This window comes from Opisthocomus hoazin, chromosome 19 (genome assembly GCF_030867145.1).
Source record: "Opisthocomus hoazin isolate bOpiHoa1 chromosome 19, bOpiHoa1.hap1, whole genome shotgun sequence".
NCBI classification, from domain to species: Eukaryota; Metazoa; Chordata; class Aves; order Opisthocomiformes; family Opisthocomidae; genus Opisthocomus; species Opisthocomus hoazin.
In genome coordinates this window covers 16,374,812-16,401,816 of record NC_134432.1, presented here as the reverse complement: position 1 = coordinate 16,401,816, position 27,005 = coordinate 16,374,812, and the positions used below count along the sequence as shown (strand labels likewise).

Here is a 27,005-nt window from a genome sequence, read left to right as displayed (position 1 = left end):
TACCCAGCCTGACTCATCTCCGTGTCCGATTTTCATCTTCAAGAAGAACTATAAATAGGAGTTTTAAAAAAACCCCCACTTGTCAGGTAGGTTGTGTTGCCTCTGGGAAATGTTTTATTTCGGCAAAAGCAGGCTGCTGCAGAGAGGGCAGCCAGAAACGGCGATTTTTACAGGAGGGTGTAATTCTGTGCTGGGAGAGAGGAATGTAGAACCACCCGAGTTTGCTCGCGTTTAATGATGTTCCAAAACAAACAGCAGAATTCGGCCACAGAATGCAAATGCACAGGAGAGGCCGACGGCTGCGCGGCAAGGGCAGGAATGAAAGCACGGGGTGAGCCCAACGTGGGCATTTAATCCTGATGCCAACCCAGGTGCCAGGCAAGAAGGGACAAGATTTAGAAAAGAAAAGTTTATACTGATTTTTCTTGCGTCCAGTCTACGTCTTCCTAAACGCTCACGATGCGCCTTTGCTGGAAATCCGGGCAGACGCTCTGTGCCACGCTGCTGGGGCGGGCTCGGGGCGGCCCGGGTGGCTGCGGGGACTGCTCTGCCGTTCGGCCTCAGGGCCCTGCTTATTTTTGCCACCGTGGGGTTTAGATGACTTCTCCATGGTGGATCTTGGCCGGGCGTGTGGCTGGAGGGGTGCGGGCTGCCCGGAGAGGGGAACCCCGCGGCGGCTGCAGCCTCTGCCCCTTCCCTCTGACCGCAGGGACCACGCTGCGTGAGAAGGCGTTTCAGACGCTTGACCCTCCTTGTGCGGTCCGCTCTGCGCAGCCGTAGCCTCCTGCTCAGTCAATCCCAGCTCAGCGGTCGCTCAGCCCCAGGCAGATGTTTCCATCGCTGCTGCACGAGCACAGGCAGCGCCGTCCCCCCGCTGCACGTCCGTCCCCGCGTGGGCAAGCTGCAGCCGGGCTCCTCGGAGCCGCTTGTTTAAAAAACCCAAGGATGTCCCACGAGCTGTGTTTACCAAGAGCGCAGACAGCGGGTACGTTGGGAGCCCTTGGGTGACGCTGGCGGGCGCACCAGACTAAACACCGCGCTTCGACGCAAACTCCTGCCTTCTGCCTTGGCCACGGCTGCGGCGTTGTGATGGGCAAGCTGCCGAGGACGCGAGCGGTTTCTCCAAACTGCCGTGGCTGGAAGACTGGCAAAGCAACCGCGAGGGCTCGGAGGTGCTGGGCTGGGGGAGGCTCCGAGCGTGGGGCTGTGGGTCCCCAGGGGTGTGGAGGAGGAGGTTTCCAGCTGAACCCGAGGAAGAACTTCTTCCCTCTGAGGGTGACGGAGCCCTGGCCCAGGCTGCCCAGGGAGGCTGTGGAGTCTCCTTCTCTGGAGATATTCCAGCCCCGCCTGGCCGCGGTGCTGTGCAGCCTGCTCTGGGTGACCCTGCTTGGGCAGGGGGTTGGGCTGGGGGACCCACAGAGGTCCCTGCCAACCCCTGCCATGCTGGGGTTCTGTGATTCTTTCCATCGCGTGTTGGGTGCTGTGCCTGGGGCTGGCTCACATTAGTCCCACAAAGAAGCAATTTCGAAGTTTTCCCGCTAGCAGAAGGGTGAGGTGCAGGAGGGAGATGCTTTGCTGTCCCGGACCGTGCCATGCGGGAGCCGGCGGAAGGGACGCCGGGTTTGCCGGTGCTGGCTCCGCTGAGCTGGCTCCGGGTGAAGCATTCCTCCTCGGAGGCGGGGAGCGGCTCGCAGCTCCCCGTGTGCCCAACGGGCCGTCGTACGCGTATCGGTGGGTACCACGACAGCGCTGGCAGCCTGTGATAGCTCCAGACGAAAGCAGGATGTTTGTGGTCTGACTAAAACGAGCCCAGCTTCTGCCCAGGCCAGGCGGTGACGGACGCTGGAGGCTGGAGCAGCTCAGCGCGGGGAAGCGTGCTCCGGTGGGCTGGAGGCACGGGGGGATGCTCCCAGGGTGGGTCTGCGGCACGCTGACGCTCTTTGGACCGTGTGCTGCTCCCCGCTTGCTGCCGTTTGCCTTGAGGAGCGCAGCGAGGGCCGTGGTCACAGCACGGGGCGCAGCCGGAGAGACCCCGCTGCTCCGCGGGAGAAGCTGTCGGCAGGCGCTGGGCGGTTTGGTACCCGGGCACAGCATCACCCCGCGCGCTGGCTTCCCCCGCAGAGGGGCAGGGAAGGGGGAGGCTGGGGGAGCCCGCTCAGCGCTGCCGCACGGCGCGGTGCTGCGCGGGATGGCGGGGCTGGGGTCTCCACGTGCCAGGACGGCCGGGCAGGGCCAAGCCGGGTCAGCAGGCAGCAGGCAAACCCGCCCGCTGTGCCGTCGCGGGATGGGCCTGCCTCTCCGCCTCCCCGCGTGCCGTTAGGAAACGAAAATCCAGGTGATATCCTGGTAAACCCATCTCATTTCTGAGCGGTTAAAGCGGGCGAGGGAGAAGGCTCTTGCTTTGGGAGTATCGGCTTGCGGAGGCTCCCTCGCCATGACGTCCTCCTAACGCGTCCCTGCCAAGGCACCAGCTCTTCGAGTCTCCCTGGTTTAAAATTCCCGCAACACCTCCCTATAACCGGTTTTATTATCGCCTGGAAGTGCCTCACAACCCCTTCTCCTGAGGAATTGGATCAGGACACACTTGGATCAGGGATAAAAAAATCAGCTGGCATGACCAGAAATGGTTGAAACTTCCAGGGCAGAGGGGGGATGTCACCGGACTGTCGCTCCCTCCCCAGACGGCCAACACCCTCATCCGTCCTCATCCCCCCAGGGAACGCCAGCAGGGAACGTGGAGGGGGCTGTGTTGCCCTGGGTGTATCCACCCGGAGATGCCACCTCTGTCGTCCTCCTCGCCCCTGCCCGCCCCGTCCCGCACTGCTGCCTGGGCCCCGGCTTCGGGGCAGCGCCCTGGACCAGGACTCCCTGCCCTGGGTCTCCTCATCTCCCGTGGCTTTGTGTGATGGGCAGAGGAGCAGCCGGCAGCACCCGGGGAGGGGGTCAGGGTGGACAACCCCGCCGGCAACGCTCCAGGGGCTTCTCCTCTCCCCCAGCTCCTGCTGCCTCCCACCCGTCCTGCCCTCTCGCAGGGCCTGGCACTGCTGAGACAAAGCTTGGAAACTGGCTGGAGGAAATCAAAGCAGCTTTTAAAACCCTTTATTATTTTAGATGTCCATTTTCCTGGAGGTGAACCAGGATCTGACGGGGATCGAGGCCAGTGGCGGTGGCTGCCAGCCACGTCTTTCGGTCGGCGAGGGCTGACATCTGCGTGCGTTTCTGGAGCGGGACAGAAGCAGGCTCTGCGTGCCTTGGGGACGCCATGTGCTGAGCTGTTGGCGCAGGGGAGCGTAACGGTCGTAGGATGGAAGAGCCTTCATCGCCGTGTTTGCACAGAGGTAGCACCTTGCTCCCAGCAGCCCAGCGTGGGCGGCCGGTGGTGTGTGCCGGGGTCGCAGCCAGCGGGTGGGAGCTGCAGGAGGTCTGGGAGGTCTGACCTGACGCTTCTGCCCTGGTCTCGTCCCGCAGAGACTTCGCTTTGGTTCCTTCTTCTCAGCTGTGTCTCGGCTGTGCCCGTGTGCTGGGCAGGCTGGGGTGGACAGTCTGGAGCGGCTGCAGGAGAAGCGGATCAGGGCAGGTTCCTACTCCATCTCAGCCATCGCCGCGCCAACATGACCACCTACAGCGTGTCCTCCCTGTCCCTCTGCGCTGCCGCCTGCCTCCCCACCTCCTGGGGAGCTCAGCGCCTGAACCCGGTGCAGCAGAGCGGGGCGGACTGCGAGGGCTCCCCGGGCTCTGCGCTCCTCTGTCCCGAGCGGGAAGCCCTGCGGAAGCGGGGCCGCTGGTGGCCTGGTGCTGGAGAGCAGCGGGGGCAGAGGGTGACGAAGCGCGGGGGAGTCCAGAGCATCCCGGGGAGGGGGCGTCCCCGGGGAACCCCAAAGCTGGCTTAGGGCAGGGTATTCACTAGCAAGAGAATTGGGTCTGCTGTGGATGGCGGCGGCAGCCACGCTTCGAGGCACTCGAGCTTTTCACAGAGCTGGTAGCAGCCTCTCCTCGAGGGCTGGTGCGGAGGACGCCCAGGATGGGACCATCTTCCGTCCTCCTCCTGCTCGGCACAGGGGTGGGCAGGTCCCCGCGTCCCCGCTGCTCCCTGCGGGAAGGAACGGGATATTCAGCGCCAGGCCGGGAGCTCGGCTCCGCCAGCGCCTGGGCAAGGATGATCTCTACCTGGGCAGGCTGTCCTGGTGCTAGAGCTCAGTAGATGATCCACTGCCCCCGGGGCTGCCATTCTCCGCGGCATCCGGCACACGAAACGCCACGTATGGGCACTTCTTCACGTTGAGGCACACGAGCTTCTCGAGCGATGCTGTCTTAACTATCTCAAAGCCAGTTGCTCCGCCGAAGGTACTGGGTTTCCAGTACTCTGGGGAGCAGATGGGGTTTCCAAGAAGCCCCTTCAGAGAAAAAGGAGCTCCAATCTCCACCATGCTTTCCCCAAAAATACCATTGGGTTGGGGTTTCTCAAGCAGCAAGCCCACATAAAACTCCAGAGCATCAATGTCTCCATACAGCTCTTCCAGCTCTGCCGCCTTCTCTTCTTCTCCTGCGCCAAGTGAACATCAAAATGCTTTAGCAAGGGAACCATCCCCACAAGGACTGGCCTTGCTGTGGTAACAGGAATGTGGCAGCTCCCACAGCCCTGGCAGCGGCAAGACCTCTGGACCACTCACCCAGCACCACGGGAGGAACGACCCTGCAACCAGGGCATTGGCCCTGTCTGCCCCGGCGCGAGGGTCACGACCAGGCAAGGCTCAGATGGGCAGGACGGCTGCTCTGGGGGTCAGCTCGTAGTCTCACACCCTGCCCGTAGGCACAGAGCATCTGCCCTGCCCCAGCGAAGCCCCGAGAGCTCCCGTGGCAGCACCGCACCCTTACCTGTCAGCTCCTGGAAGGACCTGTAGGGCTTCATGCCAAACCTCTTCCGATACTCATTGAACGGCTGTAGCCGCAGCTGCCGGGATTCCTTGATGACCCCAATGGCCACTTTCAAGACGTTAGCGTTGATGGTTTGTCCCCCACCGATCTGGAGGGCGAGAACACAAGGAGGAGCACTCATGAGGCACGAGGTGGCATGGGCATCTGCTCCAGGGAGCCCTGGCACAGCCCCACTGCCCCGCACTAAAGCGTCCGTGTCCTGGGCACAGTGTTGGGGAGACCAGCACGTCACCGCAGCAGTGAGAAGAGGGGGAATCACTGGACAGTGTCAAAAAAAAGCTGTAGAGCAGCTTGGGTTACGGTCAGTCCTGTTCCCAGGATGGGAATGGTGCAGGAGAAGCACCGGAGGGATGGTGACCCACCAGCCTGGGAGGAGGGGAGAGACTATGACGGTCTGGGGTCACAGGGAGAACCCAAACGCCCAAAGAGCAGCAGTGCCTCAGCCTTGCTGCTTCGCACGAGAAAAGAGAGGCAGAAAAATAGATGTAATCGCTTGGAAGAAGCCATCCATGTGATGGCAGCAAAGAACAGTGCCAGACACGCTGCTCCCAAGCCTGGTCTGGCCAGGAGATCCCAGCTTAATGCAGGCTCCCGGCGTCACCGCGATGTTTGCTACAGAGTCCCGGGAGGAAGCAAACATATATGCTTATAAATATCTGCAGGGTGGGTGTCAGGAGGATGGGGCCAGGCTCTTTCCAGCGGTGCCCAGTGACAGGACAAGGGGCAACGGGCACAAACTGAAGCAGAGGAAGCTCCAGCTGAACCCGAGGAAGAACTTCTTCCCTCTGAGGGTGACGGAGCCCTGGCCCAGGCTGCCCAGGGAGGCTGTGGAGTCTCCTTCTCTGGAGATATTCCAGCCCCGCCTGGCCACGGTGCTGTGCAGCTGCTCTGGGTGACCCTGCTTGGGCAGGGGGTTGGGCTGGGTGACCCCCAGAGGTCCCTTCCAGCCCCGACCATGCTGTGATTCTGTGATTCTGGTTCCACTGCTGGCAGGGAGCGTAGAGCAGGGCCTTACCCTTCCTGCAGTCTGCTTGGAAAAGGACTCCACCAGTGCCTCCACGCCGTAGTCCATGAGCATGGAGGTGTTGTAGAGGAACTGCTCGTAGCTGTACTCTTCCCCCTGGATGACGAAGGAGTCAGGCATCAGCCCGTGCCAGTGGTAGAGCTGGTTGAACTCCACTGCGATGCGATTCCGGTACTGGAACGGTGTCCCAAACAGCAGCTCGGGGTCGAACTTGAGGCTGAGGAAGTACCCGCTGAGGTGCTGGACGTAGTCTTCAATGACGATCTTAATGGTCTCCCCTGGGCAGGAGGTGAGAGAAGCAGCCGTCAGCCAGCAGCAGCAGGGGCTCCTGGCTCTGCACCCCAAGATGCTACGCATCCCAAGATGCTCTGCACCCCGAGGCACGCTATGGCAGCGCGTCCCAGAACCCATCCACCGCCTGGGACCTGACTATGGGCTTGCTGAGTTGGTTGGGAGTTACTTTTTCACCAGCAAAGGTCAGTCTGCCCAAAGCAACATAGTTCCTGAGGAAGCTGACCTTGATGCGCTTCTTGGAGATAATGATGTGGTGACATGGGTCTTCTCTGGATTTGGGTCAAAAATGGTATTTCATGAGATTATAGTAAATTTATAATGAACGCTAAAATGAAATCAATCAAAATTATGACAAAATTATTCAAAATTAAATTTTTTGATGGGCCAAAGCCAATTTTTGCTATGAAGACCAAAGCCAACAATCCGCAGAAGGCTGCCCGAAAAAATCCTCCAGCCTTTCAAGCCAGCCTGGACACCACCCTCAAACGGAGACCGACCAACACCCAAGACCTTGGGGCTTGCCCGGGGAGGTGGGACACGGGGCTCCGCGGTGCCCGTGCCCTGCGGCACTGCCGGTCCTCACCGATGAGGATGAGCCGAGCCGTCTGGAAGAGCTGCTCGTCGCTCCAGGTGGGATGCTCCCGTTTCAGCACGTCGCAGACGCGGTTGTGCTCACGCAGCCAGAGCGTGGCGTACAGGCAGAGCCCCGGCAGCAGCCCAAACACCTCCTGCCCCATCGCCAGCTGCTTCTCCTTGGGGATGTCGGGCGGGTAGACCATGTGAACCGGAGCATCGGTGACCACGGGGGGGTACACCTCTCCATCCACCACCTTGGGGAGACAAGAATGGGATGGCAGAAAGGGAGGAGGAAAGAAAACCACCCCGGTGCAGGCCTGCCCAGCTGGGATCTGCCTGCCTGCAGGCACCACTGCCGCTCTCCTGCAAGCAGTGAGTAGGACAGAAACACCTCCCTCACACAGCCTGTGGCCATCAGAACAGCTACAACCCACAGCCTGACCCTCTGACATGGCACCTCCGCCAACAGCCACGCGGAGCATCAGGGCTGGGGTCTCCCAGAGCTTCCTGAGGGACATGGGCTTCAAACAACCCTGGAGCACAGGGCTGAGATATCACAGAATCATTAAAGTTGGAAAAGACCTCTAAGGTCATCAAGTCCAACCGTCAACCCATCACCACCATGCCTGCTAAACCATATCCCGAAGTGCCATATCTACATGTTTTTTGAACACCTTAGGGATGGGGACTCCACCACCGCCCTGGGCAGCCTGTGCCAATGTTTCACAACTCTTTTAGTAAGGAATTTTTTCGTAATATCCAATCTAAACCTCCCCTGATGCAAGTTGAGGCCATTTCCCAGCCGTGGTTTGCAACCACATGATTCAGCCGTGTCAGGGGGTACCTGGAATTTCAGCTTCCCGTCTCTGAAGAGCCGCAGCTGGTGCTGCCGCTGCAGGGTGTCCCCGTACAGATGCCCGAGGTCCACCTGCCGAGAGAGCACGGCATCAAGGCTGCTCCGAAAGGCCATGCACACCCTGGTCCCCTCCTCGCTCCCTGCGTGCCCCTGCGCCCTCCTCACCCCGTGCCCCAGCGCCTTGGTGAAGCCACGACCCATCTTCCCAGACGTCTTGAAGAACTGGTGGGTGAAATGCTGGGCGAAGAAGGCAAACATCAGGTTGGTGCCTCGAGGATCAGCTTCAAACTTCTGCCGCAGCAGGAACCTCTCCGCCAGGAGCTGGGGGTCGGGGAGCTGCTGCTTCCCTGCGAAGGATGGAGGTTGAGGGCAGGTTCTCCATGACAACCCGGCCCCGTACCAGCGCCGGCCGTGGGGCTGTTGGCGAGCGCGGCCGTGTCTGCTGCAGCACCAGGCACCGACATGTCCGAGCAGCCACCTTACAGCCCTCTCACACAGGCTACGACGTGTCCCAGCAGCTCAACCCAAGCTGTCCCAGCCACCTTTCGGGTGCCACGAAGCTCCTCCTGCCCGCGGGGCCAGCGTGGGCAGGCCAGCAGCAGCACGTGGCACGGCCAGCGGTGCCTTGGGGATGGGTCCATGGCCATGGCAGCGAAAGCTCGGGCATGAGTGGATGGGAAACTCTGATGCTGCTCCAGCAACTCAGCCCCACAGCCGGCACCACGCGGTGCTGGTGCCCCCGGGATGGCCACGTACCTTTGGTCCCCATGGGCGTCGGGCAGTCGTGCGGCACGGGCGGGAGGACGCGGGTGTAGTAGCTGACGTTGGCGTAGGCCTCCCAGCTGATGTAGCCGTAGTCAGAGTTGAAGGTGGGGGGGCTGGGGATGAGATTGGCACGAACTGAAAGGAGAGAGGGGGGCACCACTGTGGGGCACGGGGCAGCACCCGTGGCCCACCCACTCCGTGCTGCCGGACCTCCTCCCTGCCACCCTGAAAAGCAGAACGGTACAGACGGCGGAGACACGCGGGTGCCCCGGGCTTTGCTCCGGGCCTTTGAATGGCTGCAGTTCCCCGCAGAAGAGGAGGGCTCATACTAAGGTGTTAAATGGCATTTTTGGATGATGAATGAGATGACAACCCCACAGAAATGGTAAAACCAACAGCCGGAGCCCCGTGAACATGTCGCTACGGCTCCAGGGGCTGGAACCTAAATATTTATACAAAGTGATGAATGTGGGGACATGAGTAACAAGGGCTAGATTTCCACGTGCTGCTTTCCATGCAGCTGCTGAAGAGCCCCTTGGCCCGGGGAGCGTGGCGTGTTTTCCAGCTGGCTGGCAGCCCGGCACACGGCTGGGGACACACGGCTGGGGATGCATGGCCAAGGACGCACGGCTGGGGACACACGGCTGGGGACACACGGCTGGGGACACACGGTTGGGGACACACGGCTGGGGATGCATGGCCAAGGATGCACGGCTGGGGACACACGGCTGGGGATGCATGGCCAAGGACGCACGGCTGGGGACGCATGGCTGGGGACACATGGCCAGGGACACACGGGCAGCCCAGCCTGCCGACCCCCTGAGCCTGGCCAGGCAGCCTCCCCCGGGCAGGGTGATGGGGTGATGATGGGGTGACAACCTCCCTGTGTCTCCTGGTGAGCTGACTCCAGCCCGGTGCCCACCGTGCACCTCTGCTGATGCCCTGGGGGTCCCCGAGTCCCGCTGCACCCTGAGACCCGCTTCAACCCCTCACCTGTGAGCACCAGCCTCATGAGCGTGTCCCTGATGAAGGTGCTGTTGACAATGTCCCAAAACCACCTGAAGTGGGTCAGGATGAAGTGGTAGAAGGCAGGACTGGGCTTCAGCAGCTCACGGAGGCGTGTCCAGAGCTCGGCTGGGGGAGACAGACCAGGCAAACCGCTCGCCCCGCTAACGAAGCCCCTTAACGGCCCCGACCCACCGGGACCCACGGGTGCTGGAGGTCCTCCGGGCGAGAGGGACTTACGGGAGGTGCAGTTGGCTCCGAAGTATCCCGTCCGCGTGCAGTCGCACTCGTACCCTCCCAGGCCGACCCTCACGCACACCCCTTGGTGCTGGCAGGGGTAATGGCAACAGGGGTTCACTGCGGGGAGAGAGAGACGTCACCGTCCACCCACGCTGCCACCTCCCCTGTGGGAGTCAGCCTTGTCTGAAACACCCGCGGCTGCCGAAGCAGCGTCCGCACCCGCAGCCACGCACCGACGGCTCCGCGGCTGCCGGCGCTGCGCCCTGCCCGGTGCCCCGTGCCGCCGCGGGGCCGTTTCACAGCGTCCGGCTGCGTGGCCGGGGCCGCAGCCTGGTGCGGAGGGGGCTGCCGTGCCCCCGGAGCCCCGGCGTGGGATGAAGCGGTGCCAACGTGGCACCGGCGCTAATAATAATGGCGATTGTCAGGGCTGGAGTTTGCTTTGGCAAGCGGCTCCTCCGCCCTCGCCGCCGCGAGCGGATGAAAGGGCCGACCGCTGGGCTCGCTCCCCGGCTCCCACCCGGCCCCTTCCTCCGCCGCCTTCGCGCCCCAGCCTGCAGGCGTGAGATAAGGGCCCCTTCCCGCCCGCCCCGCGGCCGATCCCGCCGGTCAGACGGACGCGGGAGCAGCGCTGCCACCCAGCCTGGACAGACCCACGGACCCGGGATGGGGCCTTTGCGCCCGGAGAACAGAAGCGCCAGGAGACAAGCCCTCCGGGAGCACACCCGGCTGAGGGTTTCGGTGCGCATCGGTGGTCACCAGCCCCGCCGCGACGCGCAGGGCTCGGGGACAGCGGTGCCACCGACACGCAGCGCTCGGCTCCGGTGCCGTCAGCTGTGGGGACAGGGACAGGCAGTGTGTCCTGAGCACCGGAGGGGACCGAGAGATGTCCCCAGCGTGTCCAGCTGATGAAGGAAGGGCTCCCAGGTCCGTCAGCGGCTCTGTGTAGTCCGTGAGCTCGTCAGGCCCCCGCCACACCTGGTTCAAATTCTGCTGGAATTTGGGAACAGGTTCCAATGCTGGGGCGGAGGGACAGGCATACAGAATAGAAACCACATTTTTTCCGTAGGAAATGGCAGCTAAAAAACAACATCTTTGAAAAATAAAGCTAATTTTGCAATTTGCTTGGTCCCCCAGCCGGCCGCCCGCTGGAGGCAGGGCAGGGGCTGCCCGGGGGCCCGGGGCTTGGCCAGCAGCTCTGCCCCGGCTGCATTCAGCCCTGCGACCCCGAACCCCTCGCGTCACCGGGGCCGGCTTGCAAAGACGCGTTCAGCTCCCAGCCCTCGCGGCAGACTCCCTTTCATCTCAGATCTTTTCATGTACCCAGACGAGAGGCAGCAGGCAGGTTCTCCTTTAACTCAGACAAATTAAGGTCAGCCCACCCGTTTGGCTTTTTGCAAGATGGGAAGTTCTGCAGAGGGGGCCGTGCTGCAGCGCAGCTGGAGCATCCTCCGGGCTATTCCTGCGCCGGTAGCTCTGGCACTCGACTCCGCCGCAAATTTTGCAAGCACCTAAAAGAGCAGCCCCGTGCCGTGCCCGCTGCAGCGCGGGAGGATGCGGGGCCGCTGCGGCCATGGCCTCAGCAGGATGCTCCACGCCGTGGGCTCTGGCGTGGCAGGTCGCATCCTGCCCCATCTCTCCAGCTGATGCGGGGAGTCAGAAGTTCGCTTTGCCGGGGCTCTCCCCGGCGCGGGGCTCGACGGCGTGTCGCGGCCGAGCACTCCTCCGCGGCGGGGTTGCCAGCACACCGGGCTTGGCCGCGCCGCCGCCTTGCGTGGGTCGCGGCCGTGTCAGCGCCGCGGGGTCCCGGAGGTGGGGTGGGAGCGGCATGTTCCAGCCAAATGGGCGGGAGGGGGACGGAGCGTGTCCTGGCCCGCGACAGCAACCCCCTCGCATCCCTTCGGAGCCTCCCTGCCGTGACGGCTCCGTGCCTCTCCCCACCCCGGCCAGGAATCCTGCGCCGGCCCTGCCGGGATGGCTCCAGGTGTGGGAAAAGCTGCTCCCAGCCTCCGCGCTGGAGCACGGCCCCATCCGTGACGGAGGAGCTGGGGAACATGCTCCGTCACTGCTGAAAAACGCCAGATTTCGGGGACAACATCCGCTCGGCGAACGGCAGCCAAAGCAACCTGGGGTGAATCACGGCCGGGCTGCAGTCGGGCTTGCTTGATGGGACACAGCTCCGCGGCTGCAGGCTTTGAAGATGATGAAAGGCTCACGCACTTGTTTTTCTGATTCAGGGAGGTTTTCTCGGGCCCACGAGCTGTTCGCAGCACGCTCCATGCAGCCAGATTGTCATCTGCAACCACTTCTGGCAGCACCAGGAGCAAGAGCAGCGTTCCAGGGCCGCAGCTGCACGCCACGTGGGGCTCGGTGACCCTCCTCCCCACACCTGAGCCGGGCTGCCGGCCTCGAGGATGGGCTGCGGGTGGCTGGAGGGGCTGACACAGCCCCCAGGCTCTCCGTGTGGCAGCAGGCTCCCCGGGTTGAAGCTCCAGGAGCCCCGCTGCGGAGGGGCCGTGCTGGGAGGAGGTGGTTGACGTCGGGCGATGGAAACAGGCATGAATCAGAAGTGCCTGCCAGCCCTTGCTCATCGGGGTCCACGCCTGATCTGCCCCACGGCTGGAGCTCGGGCAGATGGTGACGCTCGGGTGCTGCAGCAGCAGCGGGTGAAGCGGCGTGAGCTGTGGAACGGCTGTGGAGAAGACGGTCAGGTTTATTTTGCAAGAGCACTGGTACAAAACTACACCCCTGAAGGCATGCCAGCAGCCAAGGGCAATATCTGCAGGGGAGAACGGAGAAACACCAGGGGACCGGCTTGGCTCCGCTCACAGCAGGAGAAAAGGTCTACAGAGAGCAAACATGACGGCTCGGAGCCAAGGTGCAAGGAGTCAAGTAGCAGTGCTCCAAGCAGCAAACACCAAGCGAGCAGGAGATCCCAGCCTCAGCCCAACATCCTGTTATTTGCTCTTCGGGAGCCGATCTGGGGGCAAGATTAGGGCCATGGTCCTCCCGGCGCGGCGCTGGGAAGGAGCGGGAGCCCGGCCGCTCTGCTGACAGCACCTCGGGGCACGGCGCGGTTCCCGTAGTTCCTCAGTCAGATATCTCCCTCCCTAATTAACGCTTGGAAGAAAGCCGTCCTTTCATGTATATCCCAGGTATCTTTTTTTTTTTCCCCCACGTAGTGAAATTTGCTTTGATCCTGGCGTGCAGCAGTCAGCCTCGGGGGCTGGTGACGGTTGCACCATCCCAGCGTGTGTCTGTGCCAGCTCCTTTGGGCACGGGGGTCCCCAGGCCCTGTCCTGTGCCCAGCAGGACGCACGGATGCTGCTCCCGGCTGTCCCCAACACCCAGGACGATGAGACCCATGCTGGGAGGTGGTCAGCCCGGTGGAGGGACCGTGCAGAGGCTGTCCCTTGCCTGTCCCCACCACCCAGAGGGTGACAGCCAGGTCCAGCCCATGGGGTCCCTCCTTTTGTGCAGACATACCCGGCAGGCCCTGAGCAGGGTGCCCGCTGCGTCCCCACCACCGTCCCTCCTCCTGCAGCGCTCGCTCCTGCTCCGTCCCTCCAGCCCGGGGCCGAGCAGCCCAAAGGGCTGCAGGGCGGCTCGGCCGCATCGGGGCCACCCAGCTCCACTGTCCCCGCGAGCGGACCTGCCACCTCCCACCGGGTCGCACCCCAGCTCCCGGGGTCCCCTGCAGAGCAGACACGGCCACTCTGTGCAGCCACAGCCGCGGGGCCTCAGGGCAACCCCACGTCGTGTTCCCATTTCGGACACGTACGCTGCCCAAACAGGGAAGTCCCCATCTCGGGGTTGCTGTTTTTGCACAGGACCAGCCTCTCCAGCGCAGAGAAGTCCCCCCTCTCCCGGGGTGACGGCTGTGGGGAGGGGGCACAGGCAGTGGCAAGGGCAACGCGTCCTGCTCCAGCACCTGGCTCTGCCTGCCCAGCCCAGACCTGCTCGGTTCGGGTCACTCCTCCCACGGTCCCCCCTCCCCAGCGATGGGGGGGTGCGTGCTCAGCCCCGCACGCCCAGCCCGTGCACATTTTGGGGGTCTCTCGGGTTTGGGCACACCGCTTCCCACAGCGGCGGGCGAACCCGGGCGGGCTGCTGGGGCTGGGGTCTCCACCAGCACCGTTGGCACCGCAGACAGCCGGAGCCCGGCGAGGGAAGCAGCCCACGTGCCCGCGCTGGTTTTGCTGAGGACGTTACTTTAGCGAGGAACTGTAAAACCTGAAAAATGCCACGAGCTTCTCGCTGGGAAGGCGTTTTTCTGCGGGGAGGAAGGTCACTTCACAGAAGGGGTGCTGGAGTCAGTGCCCCGCTACGGACCTGAAGGAAACTGCCCTGCAGGGGTTGGAGCTGACGGGATTCGAGACGTGGTTGCGCTTTGCAAACCTGCTCTGTGGGTGCCTGCCGTGAGCAGCGTTACTCCTCGACACCCCGGGGTGCACGGGCACCCTGCGCCCACCGCGGCTGTGCCAGCACGTGGCGAGCGGCTGCGGCACATGGGCACGGGAACGGGACGGCAGCTCAGGCCACCGGAGCCATCCCTGCTGCCCCCAGCCCTCCGTCCTCACCCCCAAACTGCGGTTTCACCTGGCACGTGTTTGGGGAGGGTGGGAAAGGCCTCTGGCTGCCAGCACCCATGGATACTCCCCCCCTTTCCTTCGAGTGGCCCCGTCCCAGCTGGGAGGCTGCAGGGAGCAGCTGGGTGCTGTCGCTCGACCCCGGGGCTGGCGGGACGGCGGTGGGCTTGGCGGGAGCCCAGCCATGGCCGCGCTGGGGCCAGCGACGGCTCCTGCGTGTGGTCCTCGCGCGGCCGCAGCGGGAGGGAGAGGGGAAGTTTGGTTTTCGTGGGTGATTTTGCTCGCTGGTCAGGCGTGACGGGCCCAACCCTGCGGCTCCCGGTGCTGCGGGGACGGAGCCCCAGGCGGTGTCCTCGGGGGTCCCGGCCCGGGGGGGGTCCCCGCCTGCCCTGCCCTCCGGGGTCCAACGGCCGGGGCCGGGCAGCGGCGGGGCGATGGGCAGCCCGGGGCGACGGGCCCGATCCCAGCCCACCCCGGGGACCCGGCGGGGCGCGGACCCGTCCCGCAGCTTGGGCTGGGACCCGGGGCAAACGCCCCGACCGCCGGGAGAAGCGACCACCCCGCACCCCCCGCCTCCGGCTGTCCGGGACCCCCGCACTGGACTGCCCGGGACCAGGTTCCCCCGCATCTCCCGTCACCGACCCCCGGTCCCCGCCCGGTACCGGATCCCCCCGGTCCCCGCTCCCCCGGGTCTCCCCTCCCTCCCGGTGCCGGATCCCCGGAGCGGGGTCCCCCCGCACTCCCCGAGTCCCCCCCGATGCCGGATCCCCCCGGTGCGGGGTGCCGCCTCTCCCCCCGGTCCTCCCCCGGTACCGGATCCCCCCGGTGCGGGGTGCCGCCGCTCCCCCCGGTCCCCGCTCCCCCGGGTCTCCCCTCCCTCCGTCCCTCCCGGTGCCGCCCCCCGCCCCGCGTACCGGAGCCGTCGGTGGCGGCGGTCCCGGCGGCGCAGAGCAGCACGGCGTGGGCGAGCAGCAGCCGCAGCCCCGCAGCCCGCGGGGCCCGGGCCCGGCACCCACGGCCCATGGCGAGAGGCAGCTCCGCCGCGTCCCGCCGCCGCGCCCGGCCCGGCCCCGCCGCCCCCGCCCCCGCCGCGCCTCCGCCCGCCCCCGCCGGGACGGGGCCGCCTCCCCCCCCCCGGCCCCGCGGGGGGCTGCCCCGGCCCGCGAACCCCCCCCCCCCGGGGTCCATGCGGACACCCCTGGGGCCCCGGTCGTGCCCCGACCTCCGTCTGCCCCAGGAGCCCCCCCGGCTCACGCCCAGGTCCCCCCGTGTCCCTCCCGGTCCCCATCTCCCTGAGCGTCTCCACACCCATCTGCTGCTCCCCACACCCCCCAGCACCCCACACCCACGCCCTGGTCCCCACATCCCCCAGCATCATCCCCACGTCCCCCAGCGTCCCCATGCCCACACCCTGCTCTCCATCTCCCCCAGCATCCCCATGCCCGTGCCCTGGTCCCCACGTCCCCCAGCACCCCACACCCACGCCCTGCTCCCCATGCCCTGGTCCCCACATCCCCCAGCATCCCCACACCCACGCGCTGCTCCCCACATCCCCCAGCATGATCCCCACACCCCCCAGCGTCCCCATGCCCACGCGCTGCTCCCCACGTCCCCCAGCAACCCCACACCCGCACCCTGGTCCCCACATCCCCCAGCATCATCCCCACGTCCCCCAACATCCCCACACCCAATGCCCTGCTCCCCATGTCCCATGTCCCCTAGCAACTCCACACCTGTGCCCTGGTCCCCATATCCTCCAGTATCCCCATGCCCACACCTTGGTCCCTACGTCCTCCAGCATCATCCCCACATCACCCAGCATCCCCACACCCATGCCCTGCTCCCCAGGTCCCCCAGCATCCCCATGCCCTGGTCCCCACGTCTCCCAACATCCCCACACCCACACGCTGGTCCCCACATCCCCCAGCATCCCCACGCCCTGCTCCCCAGGTCCCCCAGCATCCCCACATCCTGCTCCCCACGTCCCCCAGGACCCACATGCCCATCCCCTGACCCGCAAGCCCCCCACCTGGGTGCCCTTGCCCTGGGCCACCCTGTCACAGCTCGGGCAGCAGCACCGACCCCCGGCGTGGCCACGGGTGGTGAGCCCAGCCCGGATCCATCTGCCCCGGCGGTGCCTGGCGCCGGGAGCCAGAAGAACCCGGTTATCGGTGACACAAAGGCTGGAGGGTTCCACCCCGGCTGCTTCGCCCCCCCAGCGCCCACCTGCTGGCAGCGGGGACAGGATCGGGCCAGCCCGGGCCAGGCAGGCTCCAGCCACCCCGCGGGGGAGAGCGTCGGGCTGGGAGAGGCTCTGCTCATGGCTGGAGCGGGCAAGAGCACGACGGGCCGCAGACCTTGCCAGGCCAGCCTCAGGGGGGTCCCCCAGGCTGGTGGCACCCAGAGCCCGGGGACTGGGGCTGCTCGCCCTCTCGGTGCTGCTCGGCGGCGGTGGCGGGGACCCTGGCGTGGGCCTGGGTGTGTTTCAAGATTATCCTGGGTTTTGCTGTCAGCTCCTCGCAGAGCGGCAGGAAGCCCCGGCAGGGCTGGGGGGTGCGCGGTTCCTGCGCGGTTCCTGCGCGGTTCCTGCACGGTTCCTGCGCGGTTCCTGCGCGGTTCCTGCGCGGTTCCCGCGCTTGGCGTGGAGAGCGGCTGTGCGGTGGGGACAGGGTCACGCCGCGGGGCTTTGCTGGGTCTCAGCAGCAGGGAGGGAGCATTCCCGTGGAGGGTGAGCGGCCTTTCGCAGGTGTCCAAAAACAAACAAGGCCCTCGGATCCAGCTTCAGCAGGCAAAGGCATCGGCCACGACGCGATCCTGAGCTCAGCGGGCTCTTGCTGAGCTCTCGTGGGGTGGGGACGTTGTCTGGCTCCCGGTGACGAGCGCGGGTTGGGAACGAGGGGCAGGTTTTGCTGCGTGCGGGGGCCAGGGCTGCTCCTGCCCGCTGCCAGCCTGGCTCTGAGCTGGGTGGGCACCAAGCGTGGGGCCACGGCAGGCTGGTGGTCCAGCGCAGAAGGACGGAGTTTGGCAGGGCGCTGGGATGGTTCCAGTGGAAGCACGGCGGGGACGGCGACAAACGCTCGCCCGGGCGCTGCCCCGGCCCCCCTGCCCCGTGCCTGTGGGCTCCCAGGCTGCAGGAGTGGGCAACGCCGCGTCCCCCCCTCCGCCACTGCCACCGTGTCACAGCCCCATGGGGAGCGGGGTGCTTTACCCTGGGGTTTACCCAGCCACAGCCTTTGCCCCCACCACCCCACACCCGATGCCTGGCTCTGCTGGTGGCAGCATCGGGACCTGGCAGACCCCAAACCCCCACCACCACCACCAGCGCGGCAGCCCCAGGGGGTGTCCCGGCTCTGGGAGCGTTCCCGCACTCGCTGCCCCGCTCCCTTCCCTCTCGTCACCCTTTAATAATCTCTCTCTTGCACAATACGGGAAGCGGTTGCAACAGCCCCGAGGCCGGCCGTCTCGCCAGGGCTGCCACCGAGGGGCTGACCCCCAGCTGCCGGGCGAGGGAGGGGGCTGCTGCACAACCCCCCCAGTCCTGGCGTCTCGCCTGGTCCCCAGACCCCTCGCTCCAGGCGCTGGGTGCTCGGCACAAACCCATCGGCTGCCGAGCTCCCCGCCGCCAGCCCCGGCTGCCCAAAGCCCCTTCGGGGTGGCTGTCTGTCCTGGCGCGGGGGCCAGCGGGGCTGGGGGAGGCGAGCGGCGTGAGGGGGTCTCCCCCACCCCCCTGACCCCAGATCATGGCCAAGACGCTCCCTGGGGCTGGGGGCCGCGGGGCTGGGGGGCTGTGGGGCTGGGCAGCTCTGCTCCTCACGGCATTGCCGTGGCTCCGGGGACCGCTCCTCGCTGACCGGCTGCCGGTGGGACGTGGCGGCAGGATGGGGGCCACGTGGGAGAGGGAGCCTGCGGTGACCGGGCGCTGGCTGGGGGGTTTCAGCCCGGAGCACCCAGAACCTTCCCGGAGGCGGCCGGAGCAGTTCCCGACGCCCGAAGGTCCTCGCCGTGGCTCGTGCCCCGCTCTCGCCCGGCTGCTCCTCCGGCCCCGCGCTGCCCTTCCGCTTCTCGCAGCGGCGGCCGCGGGCGCCAGGGCTGCGGCTCGGCCCCGTTTTCCTCCTGTGGCTTCCCGCTTCCTTCTGGAGGCACCGACGGAGTTTTGCTTCCCTTTTCTTCGCCCCGGCACAGGGGGGACGCGGCCGTGGCTCTGCCCCGGCTCCGGCTGTCTGGGGGCTGGTGGCACTGCCGCGGTGACGCGCGGTGCTGGGCCGGGGTCTCTGCCGAGGGTGGAGCAGGATGGGGGTGGGATGCTCCGGTTAAAAATGTTCCAGTGTTTCGATGCTGTCCCCCACAGCATCCTCACGGGGAAGCTCGGGAAGCGTGGGCTGGAGGAGCGGGCAGGGAGGTGGACGGAGAACTGGCTGCGTGGCAGACCCCAGAGGGTTGTCACCAGCGGCGCAGGGTCTGGTTGGAGGCCTGTGACTGGTGGTGACCCCCATGGGTCAGTTCTCGGCCCAGTCTTGTTCAACTCACTCATCAGTGACCAGGGTGAAGGGACAGAGCGAACCCTCGGCGAGTTTGCCGGTGACACAAAGATGGGAGGAGGGGTGGACACACCAGCAGGCTGTGCTGCCATCCAGCGAGACCTGGACAGGCTGGAGAGTTGGGCGCAGAAGAACCTGATGAGGTTCAACAAGGGCAAGGGCAGGGTCCTGCACCTGGGGAGGAACAACTCCAGGCACCAGTACAGGCTGGGGCGGACCTGCTGGCGAGCAGCTCTGTGGAGAGGGACCTGGGTGTCCTGGGGGATGACAGGGTGACCATGAGCCAGCAGTGTGCCCTGGCTGCCAAGAAGGCCAATGGTCTCTCATAGAGAAGGGTGGGGCCAGCAGGTGGAGGGAGGTTCTCCTCCCTCTCTGTTCTGCCCTGGTGAGGCCCCGTCTGCAGTGCTGTGTCCAGTGCTGGGCTCCCCAGTTCAAGAAAGATGAGGAGCTACTGGAGAGAGTCCAGCGCAGGGCTATGAGGATGAGGAGTGGACTGGAGCATCTCTCCTACGAGGAGAGGCTGAGGGAGCTGGGCTTGTTCAGCCTGGAGAAGAGAAGGCTGAGAGGGGACCTTAGAAATGCCTCTAAATATCTGCAGGGTGGGGGTCAGGAGGACGGGGCCAGACTCTTCCCAGTGGTGCCCAGCGACAGGACAAGGGGCAATGGGCACAAACTGGAGCAGAGGAAGCTCCAGCTGAACCCAAGGAAGAACTTCTTCCCTCTGAGGGTGACGGAGCCCTGGCCCAGGCTGCCCAGGGAGGCTGTGGAGTCTCCTTCTCTGGAGATATTCAAGACCCACCTGGACGCGGTGCTGTGCCCCCTGCTCTGGGTGACCCTGCTTGGGCAGGGGTTGGGCTGGGTGACCCCCAGAGGGTCCTGCTGACCCCTGCCATCCCGTGATGATTCCATGATGAGTCCATGACGATTCCATGATGATTCCGTGACTCCGTGATGCTCTGGAGGTCTGAAGCTGCAGCCGTGCCGGGACGCGGCCGAGCTCTGCCCGCCCGGCGCAGGGCCCGAGGCCCCGGGGAGGGGCCGCTGCCGCGGGGTCACCCGGTCCCGGGTACGGCGGGGCCCAGCCGCGGGCAGGGCCGGGCCGGGGCGCGGGGGGCGAGGCCCCGGGGCCGGCGGGGCTGCGGGCGCCGGTGCTGCCGGCCGCGTCCTCCCGTCGGGAGGCAGCAGAAGACCGCCGATGGCAGGCGGCGGCGGCGGGGTGCGGGGCGGCGGCACCGGGGGGCTGCGGGGCACCGGGGGGGCTGCGGGGGCAGCGGGGGGCTGCGGGGCACAGGGGGGACTGCGGGGCACCGGGGGGCTGCGGGGCACCGGGGGGGCTGCGGGGGCAGCGGGGGGCTGCGGGGCACCGGGGGGACTGCGGGGCACCGGGGGGGCTGCGGGGGCACCGGAGGGGCTGCGGCACCGAGGGGGCTGCGGAGTCACCGGGGGGGCCGGAGCAGCGGGGGACTGCGGGGCACCGGGGGGGCTGCGGGGGCACCGGAGGGGCTGCAGGGGTTCCGGGGGGGCTGCGGGAGCACCGGAGGGGCTGTAGGGGTACCGGGGCGGGGGGACGGGGACACGGCGGGAGCACTGTGGGGGCTACGGGAGCATCGCGGGGGGCGGTGGCGGGAGCACCAGGGGGCGGTGGGGCACCGGGGGCGGCTGTGGGAGCACCGGGAGGCTGCAAGCACCGCCGGTCCTGAGCTGCCCTGCCCCGGGCCGCCCCGCAGCCCCGCTCCGGCTCCCCCCCCCCCCCCCCGCCCCCCCGGGGCTCCGTGAGCCGCGGTACCGGCGGGCGGGACGCGGGAGCCCAGAGCCCGCGGCGGGTGGGCACCCGCAGCCCCTTCCCCCGGGGGTCCTGGGGCCGGGGCACAGCCGTGCGCAGCCCCACGGGCACGGATCAGGGACCCCACGCCGGGCAGGGGATGGGGGGGGCAGGCGGGCAGGGGCACCCCCACAGCCCCCCAGTCCTGCGATGGGGGGGGGGTCCTGCCTGGGAGGAGCATGGCCCCCCGATCCCAGGGGATCCATGCAGCCATTGGAGCATCCCCTTAGAGGGTCCCTGGGTGGGATGCGGGTCAGCGGGTGGACCCTCACCCGTGAGTTGTGGGGGTCTGGGCAGAGGATGGGGAAGCCAGACCCCCAGTTTTTCCACCTTAAGGTTCAGAGGTGACTGGTGACGAGTCCCCCGCGGGGACAGTCCCCGACAGCCACAGGTACTTCAGCCCAGCAGACGTTGGTGGCTGGAGACCCCGCATGGGGTCTGGTCCGCCCCACCCTGTGCGGGGCTCAGGGGGGCTGCGGGGCTCAGGGGGGCTGCGGGGTCACAGGGCTAACTGGGGCGGCACCGGGGCGGCCTGGGGACCGAAGCCGTCCCCAACAGCCGAGCAGGGCTGGCAGCCCCTTCCCCAGCTCCGTCGGGCAGAGGACCCGGTGTTCTCCCCGGCGTGGGGAGCTGACAGGCGCTGTTTGGGGGGCTACAAATCAGAGCTGAAAAGCTGGGGCTGGACAGGCTGTCTGGGAACCGGTAACCTGAGCCCCAGGAAAGGAGGACTCAGGAAAGCGCTTTCAGCAATCATATTCATCATCTTCAGCTCAGGCTCATTAGGCTCTCGGAGCCCGGCCTCGCCACCGCCAACGCCTCCCGCACGCAGATAGAGCCGCCGGCTCAGACAAATAAATGCTTCCAGCTTCCCGGTGGATGCGGCAGGTCAAGGAGCATCTGATGCCAATTACCTGGGGTGTAGGGTTCCCTGGCCGCGCTGGCTGGCACCGAGCGGCGAGGTGGCTCCCGTGCTCCGGCCCTCCCGCCCGCGTCTGCCCCAGTCACGGGGGTGCTCGGTCGCCTGCACGGCCCCTCCGATTTGGGGTGGCCCCAGGGATCACCCTCTGCTGCTCCCTGTGCCGGGAGCCATGGGGGCAGCCAAGGCGGGTGGGGGAGATTTAACCTCCCGTCGCAGGGGGAAGAGCGGACCCCTGGCACCTGTGTTTTGAGCTCCTCCATCCCGGGGTAAGGGACCAGCACGGAGATTGCCCACCTGAGCTTTTCAGGGGGTGCTTGGAGGCCACCTCTCCTGTGGCTGTCCCTGCCACAGCTGGCTGTGCACAGCGCTGGGCACCGACGTGTCACTGTCGGGGTTGGACTCCCACAGGTTGTTTCCTGCCTCGCTGTCCCCATCACACACACCCGCAGTGTGGTGCAGCAGGGACCTCTCCCCCCTGCTCCCCGGGCATGGGGCTGTGGGCAGGAGAGCTGTGCCCGCTGCTGCAGCAGGTTTGGAGCCGTCCTGGCCAAGGGACCCGCAGAGCAGCCACTTCACCAAGCGCTGGGAAGCGTGTCAGGGCCACGCATCGCTGTGTGACACTGCCCCGCACCCCACTGTGCCCACTGCCTGTGTGTCCCAGCAACCCAACCACCCGGGGACGTCCCTGGGGCCGCACATCCCCACCTCGAGGTCCAAACGGAGGGAAGCCATGGGACTCCCCATCAGATTCAGGTCCAGAATCACAACAGACCCCGCCATGGAGACCCCTGGATGGGGCTGGGAAGGGACCCCAGGGTCCCGGCACCCATCCCGACGGCAGTCTGTACAGCCGTGCAGCTTTGCTGAATGCTGCGGCGGAATGGGCGCAGGCAGCTCCGCTCACCCGGCGTCTCTCCAGGGCAGCTGCACGTTTCCACTTCTCCGGGCTCAGGCCGGCCTGGATGTCCTTAATTGCCCAAAGGTCATCATCCCCGAGCCCGGGGCCACGTGTCAGAGGGACCCCAGGCAGGAACTTGACACGGACTCAAGTCATTCGGGATCAACGCTGGGGGCCAGGAAATTGCAATGGACACCAACCTAAATACGCCGTGCGTCCCCCCAGGTAATCAGGGGCCGGGCCAGATTCCGGCTGACAGCTTAAATGCCGTAATTCCTCGGCTGCTGCAGCGCGAGGGGGTCCCGTGTGCCGTGGGCTTCTCCCACACGGCCTCGGCGCTGGAGGTTTGCCCGTAATTGGAGGCACGTTGCATTCCCCTGAAAGTAGCCAGGTCCCGGCGGAGCGGGGCTGCGGGAAGGCAGCAATTTCCCTGATGGAATTATTTACCTGATTAGATAGTTTATTTTATCAAAATTGCTTCAGAATGGGGCCGCTCGGTGTGTCCAGCGTGGGGAGCTCCCCGGTGGGGCCGGTGGCCTGGAGACAGGTAATTTGTGTGGCTAATGGGACTAATCCACCAGGCAATTACACCAATAGATTTCACGGCTGCAAAGTGCTCTGTTCCCATTAATTAAAAGTCTGTTAAGAAGATTAGCATGTAGTGGTATCAAAAGAAACCCAAGAGTTTCTTTGCCCACCGGCCCCCAAAGGTGAGTGTGGGAGTGCTGGATTGCTCACATTAGCACAAAAATTATTCTTTTAAAGGTAAGGGCTTCCCATCCAAAGTCACTTCTGACAGTTTTCCCCCAACTTCCCCACCAAGAGGTCCTTTATGTTTAATTATAGTTTGTTTAAATTAGCCCTGATTATTCGCATGGAGTGTTAGCTTAAATATATTTTGAACGTGTGGTTCCCCCGAGCCCCTCCGGTGCGGTGCGAGGAGGGCAGCCCCCGGCCGAGCCCCCTGCCCCGGCAGGTGCCCGGCCATGGGGCCGATGCTTGGGGCCACCCGGGAGGAGCCGGGGGTCCGGGGGGCTCTGAGCTCAGCACCCCCTGGTAGAGGAGGTCGTGCCAGAGCAGGAGCCGGGGATGGCGGTGCCCACCATCGCCAAGGGCTCAGCCGCCAAACCCGGCTCTGGGGCAGGCGCGGGGCTGCGGCGGGCACCTCCCCAGCATGGGGGTCTGCCCAGACCCCACGGGCGGCCGGAGCCCCGCACCATCACCACCTGCACCCTGCGGACACCCCGCTCCCGGCCCCGCGTTGCCGCTGCCGGCTGGCCTGGCATCGCTCAGCCTCCGGTGCCGCTCCTGGCCTTTGTCCACAGCCAGACACCGAGCAAAACAAAAGCAAATTCCCCGGCAGCTGAAGGTGCCATTTTTACGGCTGGGCTGAACGAGGAAGTATTTTTTGATCCCTTAAAAATCCTGAATATTATCTGACAGTTTATCTTGTTTCTCCGCATCCGTGTCTTTGCAGCAACGCCAGCTCATTTACATGTGTATTGCGCCTGCCTCCACGGGTGCTGAGGTCAATTGAAACTCAAGAAAAGAGGAGAAATTTATGCAAAACTGTTGATTGCATTTGTATGTAATGAAATCATCCAATATTCATCTGACTATAGACTCTAATCTGAAAGGAGAAGTGAAGGACATAAGAGTCACTGGAAAGCAATAATGAGCTTCTGTAGTGATTAAAAAAGCACTTGAGCTTTCTGAAAATCCAGCCAGAAATCGTGTCTAATCAACACGGAATATAGGAGGCAGAGATTACATTGATACATTTTGCAAAGCTCACTGCTGAAAATGTATGCGAGCGGTAAACTCTGACATGCCATCCGTGGTCTGTTTTACACAAATCCGGGCGGCGCACAATCAGCGCCCGGGCTCGTCCCTGGCACAAAGCAATCTCGGTCTCTCTGCTCGATGACTCACAAGGAGCGCAATCACATCTATTTTGAAGAGCAATGTTGGTTTTTAACTATGTCGAGAGCTTCCAGCTTCCTCAGAGTTTTTCCTTCCTTTCGCCCCTGCTTCGTGTTTCCCGGCGGGACGTGGTGGGAGGCTGGCGCCCGCCCCGCTCCCCGCCCCGACCCCCTTGGTGCGGCTGCCCCAGTTTGGCGGCTCGGGGTGAACCGGAGCATCCCAGTGGAGCTGAGCGGGGCTGTCTGGGCAGCACCGGGGGGGGGTTTGGTGGTCTCTGCCCGGGGTGTGATGAGCAGGGATGTGCAGCCCCCTTGGGGACCACCAACCCACCAGACCACGGCAGCACTCTCGGGGCAGCGACCCGCTGGTGCCCCGAATCCGTGTGCCGTTGGGAGAGGGCTCCCGGTGAGCGCGGCAGAGTGCGGAGAGCATCCAGCCATGGCCCTCCCTCACCTCCTGCAGTATTTGCAGCTGAGGCCACGCTGTTTGGTGGCTGAGGCAGCGTCACCGACACCAGATCCGCGTTACACCCAGCCCAAGCATTTTCTGGCCCGTGGTCCGTTTCCCTCCTGGGTTATCCAGCGCAGCTGGAGCTCCTTCCCCACCCACCAACAGCGTCAGCTGCAGCTCCTTATCAGCTCTGGGTGCGATCCAGGCTGGAGCTAAGTGCGAGGCTCCTGCCGATGCCGGTGGAGGAAGCTGTTGGAGCAGGCAGGCAGGCAGGCAGGCAGATGGTGATTTGCGCAGCAGAAGGGGACTGGGACCTGTCCAGAGTCACCTGGGGTGCCAGCTGGCCGTGGTCACAGTGAGTGTCTGTCCTCTCTTCTCCCGGGTGGTTTACAGCAGGGGTTAGCCCCCGGGCCAGCGCACTGCTGGGTGCCCAGCCCTGTGTGGTGGGCTCTCCCGCAGTCCCGTGGGCTGGAAGGTGCTGGGGCTTCTGCCCGCTCCGTGCGAGGTCCCGCAGAGAGCAGGATGGGCCGTGGTGGCACAGCTCTGCGGGCTCCCGTGCTGCCTGCGCTGCTTTGCTGGTGCCAGGGATGAGAGCAGCATCCCTGGGCGCTGCGGCTGATGCAGAGCATGGGGGGTGAGGTGGGGACATGGGCAGATGGAGTCCCCAAACCCCCCCTGCCAAGGGGCTGTCACCTGCAGCCCTCAGAGAACAGGTCTCTGCCTTTCTTCACGTTTGAAAGCTGGTTTTGCACCTGGATTTGGCTCCGTGGGGTGGCCAGCCCTGGCCTTGCCCTGGACCTGCTGCTGCTGCCTCCCAAGGGCACAGCTACGCTGGGGACAGGCAGCTCCATCCCCAGCCTGGCGCTGGTGCAGATTTACCACCAGGTTTTAACTCATGTGAGGTGGAGGGAGATGCTATGGGGTAAGGAATAGCAGGGAATACTTGGGAAATTCCTCCGTGCAACGGCCCTGCCCGTCCCCACCAGCCCAGCCCTCCATCGTCCCATCGCCTCAAAGACCTGGAGACTGGGCAGAGGCCGGAGTGGTGCCCGTGGGCAGCAGCAGCCCTGCCTGGCTGAGCCTGCGCCGGCAGCACCCTCTGCCCCAGCCCTGGCTCAGCGAAGCACCTGGCTCAGCGGCCGCCGCTCCTGGGCAGGTACCGGGGAAAACCTTCCAGCCCAGGCTGTTGCTGGGATGCTGAGGCTGCAACAGCAAAAAAAAAAAAAAAAGCCTAGTTGATAAATGTCAAAAGAAATCCAGTAATCAGCTGAAAGCAATTTACTGAGCCATGTAAGCGCCCTGGGCTCGCCATTTTCCTTTATTCATTTATCATGGTAAGCGCTTTGGCCAAAATACACAAAGCAGAGGAATTGTTGACATGTGGGGCCCTAGCAGAGCAAATCCTTCATCCTCCTCCCCCTCCCCACTGCGAGCAAACTAACTTTTTGGGAGTTGTTTATTTAAGGACTGCAGAGCCCTCAGTGCTCTTTGAACCCCAATGCCTTGGGAGCGGGGCTGCGGTGCTGGCCACCACCTTCCTCCTCTTGCCATCGCCCGAGGCTGCGGGGAGGCCGTCTGCTGCTCTCGGGAAGTACCTGCTGGAGAGGATTTGAGCTACGTGAGGTGCTCAGAATCACAGAATGGTAGGGGTTGGAAGGGACCTCTGTGGGTCATCTAGTCCAACCCTCCTGCCGAAGCAGGGTCACCTACAGCAGGCTGTAGAGGACCTTGTCCAGGCGGGTCTGGAATATCTCCAGAGAAGGAGACTCCACAGCCTCCCTGGGCAGCCTGGGCAAGGGCTCCGTCACCCTCAGAGGGAAGAAGTTCTTCCTCAGGACCCCGTTCTGCTTCTACCTCCTCCACCCTCTAAAATGTGGCACCAGTGGCTGGCACGGGTGTGCCGTAACTGCTCAGGGAGGGCAGATGCTGGTTTCTGGGAAGTTCCCGTGTTGGCTTTTGGTCTTCTCAGTCCTGGCTAGAACAGCTACGCTGACAGCACCGGTTTCGGTTCTCTATCCATGCAGCCTAGGGAACCACAAGGGCCGTCTCCCCTGCCCACCCGGCACCAGTTGGTGCCGAGCTCCCCGTGCCTTCCCAGTGGCCAGGCTGCAGGTAACTGCTGGCCACGGCACAGGGCCGACGCATGAACCCAAGGGGACACACCAGCCAGGAAC

The 27,005-nt window shown here is 65.0% G+C and overlaps 1 protein-coding gene across 2 annotated transcripts; it reads right to left on the bottom strand.

The window, feature by feature from the left end:
* Positions 1-3,101: 3,101 nt before the first annotated feature.
* On the bottom strand, positions 3,102-15,304 carry PTGS1 (prostaglandin-endoperoxide synthase 1). Of its 2 annotated transcripts, XM_075439588.1 has the most exons (12): positions 15,196-15,304; positions 9,696-9,812; positions 9,444-9,584; positions 8,442-8,585; positions 7,851-8,032; positions 7,674-7,757; positions 6,837-7,083; positions 5,951-6,237; positions 4,876-5,023; positions 4,445-4,543; positions 4,168-4,363; positions 3,102-4,090 (listed from the first exon to the last, which is right to left on the bottom strand). In XM_075439588.1, the coding sequence occupies exons 1-11, from the start codon at positions 15,302-15,304 to the stop codon at positions 4,188-4,190; spliced, it is 1,734 nt and encodes a 577-aa protein (XP_075295703.1). In that variant the 3' UTR covers positions 3,102-4,090; positions 4,168-4,187. The 2 variants fall into 2 exon arrangements, with proteins under 2 accessions (XP_075295703.1, XP_075295702.1); XM_075439587.1 differs by having other exon boundaries at positions 4,168-4,543.
* Between the last annotated feature and the right edge of the window lie 11,701 nt (positions 15,305-27,005).

Bases quoted from the DNA above. Each gene is read 5' to 3' on its own strand.
- PTGS1 (XM_075439587.1), bottom strand. From the start codon at position 15,304: ATGGGCCGTGGGTGCCGGGCCCGGGCCCCGCGGGCTGCGGGGCTGCGG. The intron at 8,033-8,441 runs GTACGTGGCCAT...CATCCTTCGCAG, and splicing joins GACGCCCATGGGGACCAAAG to GGAAGCAGCAGCTCCCCGAC. The intron at 7,758-7,850 runs GTGAGGAGGGCG...CTCTCTCGGCAG, and splicing joins CCAAGGCGCTGGGGCACGGG to GTGGACCTCGGGCATCTGTA.